Source organism: Setaria italica, chromosome III (assembly GCF_000263155.2).
Source record: "Setaria italica strain Yugu1 chromosome III, Setaria_italica_v2.0, whole genome shotgun sequence".
Taxonomy (NCBI): domain Eukaryota; kingdom Viridiplantae; phylum Streptophyta; class Magnoliopsida; order Poales; family Poaceae; genus Setaria; species Setaria italica.
Genome location: NC_028452.1, coordinates 31,565,277 through 31,570,706, shown reverse-complemented (window position 1 = coordinate 31,570,706; position 5,430 = coordinate 31,565,277). Strand labels below are relative to the sequence as shown.

General features: G+C 60.6%; 1 protein-coding gene across 1 annotated transcript; it reads right to left on the bottom strand.

Annotated features, from left to right (window-relative positions):
- Positions 1-4,472: 4,472 nt before the first annotated feature.
- Positions 4,473-5,093, bottom strand: LOC101782810. Its single transcript, XM_012844536.1, has one exon. The coding sequence runs from the start codon at positions 5,091-5,093 to the stop codon at positions 4,473-4,475; it is 621 nt and encodes a 206-aa protein (XP_012699990.1).
- Between the last annotated feature and the right edge of the window lie 337 nt (positions 5,094-5,430).

Here is a 5,430-nt window from a genome sequence, read left to right as displayed (position 1 = left end):
TCTGAGTCCCCCTTGCCGGCGTTCACCGGCCGCGTCATCGAAGCGGCGCCGGAGCTGTGGTCGTACAGTCCAGTTGAGAAGGAGAAGAAGCGGATCACCGGTCTGCTTCAGGCCATCGAGCACCTGAAGGAAAAAGGTCTAACCGGGGCCGGAGTCATCGGGGCGTACCACGCTCAGAGGGTGGTGCTGCTGATCCTCCGGGTTTGCTCACTTGCCGACATGGTTCCCAGCGGGCCGACTGATAAAACCGTCCTTGCGACGGGCGCGCTTGCCAACACCAAGATCCGGCAGCGAGTTCGGGAGGCACTGGACGACAAGGACGTCGATTACCTGGTGCCCGGTCACCCTCCGATGCGCCCTGACGAGAATTTTGTCAAGCTGGTGAGGACTTCGCGCTCTCGTTCTTCTCTCCTGCATTTCTTGGTTCGTTGCTCTGACACGGAATTCTCGTGTCTGCAGCGCCACATGTCCCGGGTCGTGCACTCGCGCCCGTCGGTGCCAGAGGACGTAGAGCGGCGGCAGCAGAACCGCCTCCTCGCCGAGAAGTAGAAGAGGCGTAAGGACAAAGAGACATCGAAGAAGAAGAAGAAAGCCGCCAAGGAGCTCCAACGGTGGCGGCGGGGCAAGGTCGTGTCAGACGACGACAATGACAACGATGAGGATGAGGAGGAGGAGGAGGAGGAGGAGTATATTCTAGCCCCCGGCCGGGCGCGCTCGTCATCCGGGAGCAGCACCCCCAACCGGCTACAGGGGACAAGCCGAGCGGACCGCCTGCCCAGGACCCGACACCGCAGGGCTCTGGGGCCGCACCCCAGGGGTCGGCGCGGGGCGCGCCTTGGGAGTCGACAGAGCCGACCCCCAACCCTCTGCCTGCGTCACGCGAGTAGAGAAGTAGCGGCAAGTGGTCGCTGCCAGATTCCCCGGGGTCGGCGTCGAGCTTGGAGGCGAAGCGCGCCCATTGTCATCGCGCTGAGGGGGTGTAAGTGGAAATTTCTCGAGCACCTTATTCCATTCCCGGCATTGAGCCATTTTTGATGATGTTGTTGTTGTTTCACAGCGCCGCCCCTCGGGACTTCGTCCCGCCGATGGCGCCGAAGAAGGCACTACGGGTGTCGTCCACCTCCGTGGGGCGAGCCGCGACCTCGCCGGCGGCGAGCGGCGGTATCGCCGGGGACACCGCGGGGCCTATCGCAGAGGCGGCCTCTGTGGCGGCGACCAGAGGAAGGGTGTCGTAGTCAGGCACAGGGCAGGGTCCGACCCCTGCTCCGCCTTCTGCCTCCGCGTCCGACCCTGCGGAACAAGGTGTTGCCCTGGGGTTCCTCCGGCCGGCGAGGTTATAGACCTCAATGACGAGGCAGAGGAGGAGCCTACGGGGGAGGCATCGGCCGTGGAGGGGGCTCTGACAGCGACGGCGGAGATGGCAACGGTGGAGATGGGGATAGTTGTCCCAGTGGCCGCGACGGAGACGGTGGTGGCGGCGGAGGAGGGAAAGTCCGCCCCCGCAGCCGCGATGGGGACAGCAGCGGCGGTGGAGGTGGGGACACCTGCCCCGGCAGCCACGATGGAGGCAGGGACACCTGCCCCCGCGGCCGCGACGGAGGCCGCGGTGGCGGCAAGAACGGGAACGCCCGCTCCAGCAGCCGGGACGGAGACGGTGGCGGCGGCGGAAAGAGTGGGACGCGCGTCGACATTGACGATGGCCGCGACGACTTCGACAGAGACAGCGGCGCATGTGCTGGGGTCGTCGACGAGGCTGGCGGCATCAGGGGCAGTGGCGCCTGCCCCAGCAGCAGCGTCGGGGACGGCAGCGCCGGGGTCGGCCAGAGCGGCTTCCACCCTTGTCCCGGTTAATCCCATCCCTACGGCGTGGGGTGGGCCTACCCTACGCTGGAGGTCCCGTGAGGACCCGTAGAGGCCCCTCTTCGTGCTGGATGACGCCGAGGAGTGGGGTAAGTGGCAGGCGGTGCAGGGCGGGCTTGCCAATGTCCGCGCTGCCCTTTCTTCCACGATAGGGGAGCTTGACGGTGTCGTCATCCCCGGTGGCCAGGTACGGTGTTCTCCCCGGTGGTTATTTTCCTCTCGTTTCTCCATTGCTGAGCATAATTTGTTTTGTAGGCCCTCCAGGAATGTAGCCGGGGGAAGTCCGAATTCCTCCGTTTCGAGCGGGGGCTCTGGGATCACTTTTTTGCGGAGTGGCAGCGGATCAGGGAGCTAACCGCGCAGCTCGCCGCCGCTCAACAGGTCATCACCGACCTTCGCAGGCGCGAGCAGGCGGCGCGGGAGGACGTACGGCAGGCGGAGGATAAGTTCCAGGCCATCGTCGAGAAGGCTTGCCTCAATCTCAAGGAGTTCTAGGCCGCTGCTGAGAAGGCCCACCATGATGCCGAGGAGCTCGCACCGCTGAAGGGGGACCATGAGGCCCTTCAGAAAACGATCGAGCGTATCCGGCGTGAGCGGCAGAAGGCTTGGCAGGAGCGGGACTCCGAGGTGATCCGGAAGGCAGAGGCTGAGAAGATAGCGGCCGACCTTGGGGCGGAGGTCAGTTAGCTCCATGTGCAAGTGCAGGGGCTTCAGACCACCGTGACCCAGGGGCTGAACCGGGAGCGTCAGCTGAAGGCTCAATCTGAGGGTAAGGCTCTTCTCGTTCCTTTGTTTTTGCGGCTCTGTGATGGTTTCTAACTTGGCAGACTTTTGTGGACGTGCCTCATAGATGACCTTGTTTGGCTGAGGGAGATCCTCGATGCGGAGCGCGCCGAGCACGGCAACCTGCGGGACGCGGTCCGCGTTGTCTGTGATAGCCTCAGCATGTTCTATGGGGAGGGGACGAGCTCGGTGGAAGCTCGTGTCCTTGGGACGTACCGGCAGGCCCGTGAGATCGCTCGGGAGGTGCTTCACATTGACATGAGGCGGGCTTTCGGCGTCTTTGGCTCCCACTACCCCAGCATCAACTTCGCTGGAATAAGCGGGGGATACGCCTCCGGTTACTCCGAGGCCAAGCTGGACGAAATTGATGCATCGGTGCTCAACCCAGCAGAGGCCTTGGCGAAGCTTCTGGAGGATGAGGCCATCCCGCCAGAGGACCTAGGGACGAGTTAGCTGTATCGGGCTTAGACGCCCCAGAATGTAAATATGTTAGTTAACTTTGAACTTGCTTTCGTGATGGCCGCAGAGGCCTTTCCTATAATTTCTCGAAAAAAGTTTTCGATCCTCTTTCTTGTTTTTTGGGTTTGGAAAGTTTAGAGTGCGGGTCGGGAGCGTCAGTAAGCGCTGATGAGTGAAGGCACCGTAGCCGCTGGGGCGTAGGTTTTTTCATAGTCCGATCAGCCTTGCCTGAGCATCGTTCGTGCACTCTTTCCTTTTCACACCCAAACATTTAGGAAGAGAGTCGGTTCGGAGAAATGGTTTCTTGAGAAGACATCAAGTGACTTGGGCCAGAGCCCCTAATAGCCCTCAAGGGATATGCGACCCTAGGGCAGAGCCAGGGTCGGATATTCCTAAGCCTGGGATGAAACTCGAACAAAATCGACTCAAAACTGCCCTTTTCCGTGAATTAAACGGTTACAGAAGTATGTATGTACAAACTTGGAAATGATAACTAAGGGTAGAAATGTCTTAGCTGCTCTATGTTCCAAGCGTTCGTGAAGATCTGCCCGTCGGGGGTCGCCAGCTTGTATGTGCCTGGCCGCAGTACCTTGCGCGATGATGAAGGGACCTTCCCATGGATTGGTCAGCTTGTGCCGGCCTCTGTTGTCCTGGACGAGGTGAAGCACCAAGTCGCCGACGTTGAAGGCTCAGCCTCGTACCTTGCAGCTGTGGTATCATCGTAAAGCCTGCTGGTTCTTGGCCGAGTGCAGCAGGGCCACATCGTGCGCTTCGTCGAGCTGGTCTTGCGCGTCCTCGAGCGATGCCTGATTCCCTTGTTCATCGTACACCTTGACCCTTGGCGATCCGTACTCCAGGTCGGTGGGGAGGATTGCCTCGGACCCGTAGACCATGAAGAACTGGTTGAAGCCAGTCGTCCTACTGGGGGTTGTCCTCAGACTCCATAGGACCGCGGGGAGCTCCACGAACCACCGGCCACCGAACTTTTTGAGGCAGTCGAAGATCCGTGGCTTGAGACCCTGGAGTATCATGCCGTTGGCCCACTCGACCTGCCCGTTCATGTGGGGGTGTGCCACGGCCGACCAGTGCACTTGGATGTGGTGGTCGTCATAGAACTTGAGGAACTTCTTCCCAGTGAACTGCGTGCCATTGTCCGTGATGATGGAGTTGGGGACTTCGAAGCGATGGATGATGTCGGTGAAGAATTGTACCGCTTGCTCGGATTTGATCTGCACGACGGGCCGCGTCTCGATCCACTTTGAGAACTTGTCAACGGCAACAAGTAAGTGGGTGAAGCCCCTGGGCGCCTTCTTGAAGGGTCCGACGAGGTCCAGTCCCCAGACCACAAACGGCCACGTGATGGGGATGGTCTAGAGCGTCTGTGCGGGCAGATGGGTTTGGCGCGCGAAGAATTGGCACCCCTCGCAGGTGTGCACCACGTGGGTGGCGTCGACTACTGCCGTCGGCCAGTAGAATCCCTGTCGGAAGGCGTTCGCGATGAGGGTTCTTGGCATGGCGTGGTGGCCGCAGGCCCCGGCGTGGATGCCCTGTATCAACACCTTTCCCTGCTCGAGCGGGATGCAGCGCTGGAGGATGCCGGTGTGGCTCCGCTTGTAAAGCTCCTGGTTGATGGTGACAAAGGATTTGGCGCGACGTGCAATCCTGTGTGCCTCTGTCTTGTTCGTCGGGAGCGTCTCACGGATGAGGTAGTCGAGGTACGAGGCTCTCCAGTCAGGCGGGGGGTCAGGCCCCTCTGCTGGGTTTGCGTCGATCTGCATGATTTCGGGGTCGGAGGGATCAGCCTCCAGGTCCAGGACAGATGGAGAGTCGCCAACCTTTCCAGGGTTGGCGTCCGAGTCTGAGACAGGTGGCGCGTTGTCGACCTCTCCCAGGTCGGCACCCGAGTCCGGGGCAGGTGGCGCATCGCCGACCCTTCCCAGCTCCTTTGTAACAGATCGAGGGCTTGTATTGGTCAGTGACGAAGACGCCATCAGGGACGGGCTTTCCACCTGATGCCACCTTTGCCAGTTTGTTAGCTGCCTCGTTGAAACGCCTTGCGACGTGGTTGAGCTCTAGTCCATCGAACTTATCTTCGAGCTTGCAGACTTCATTGCAGTACGCTGCCATCTTGGGGTCGTGGCAGCTCCACTCCTTCATGACTTGTTCAACGACTAGCTGAGAATCGCCTTGGATGTCCAGCCGTCGGATGCCCAGCTCGATGGCGATGTGAAGTAAGTTGAGGAGAGCCTCGTACTCAGTGACATTGTTAGATGCAGGAAAGTGGAGGCGGATCATGTACCTCATGCGCACTCTGAGGGGAGAGACGAA

Coding starts and splice junctions, on each gene's coding strand:
- LOC101782810 (XM_012844536.1), bottom strand. CDS start 5,093: ATGGCGTCTTCGTCACTGACCAATACAAGCCCTCGATCTGTTACAAAG.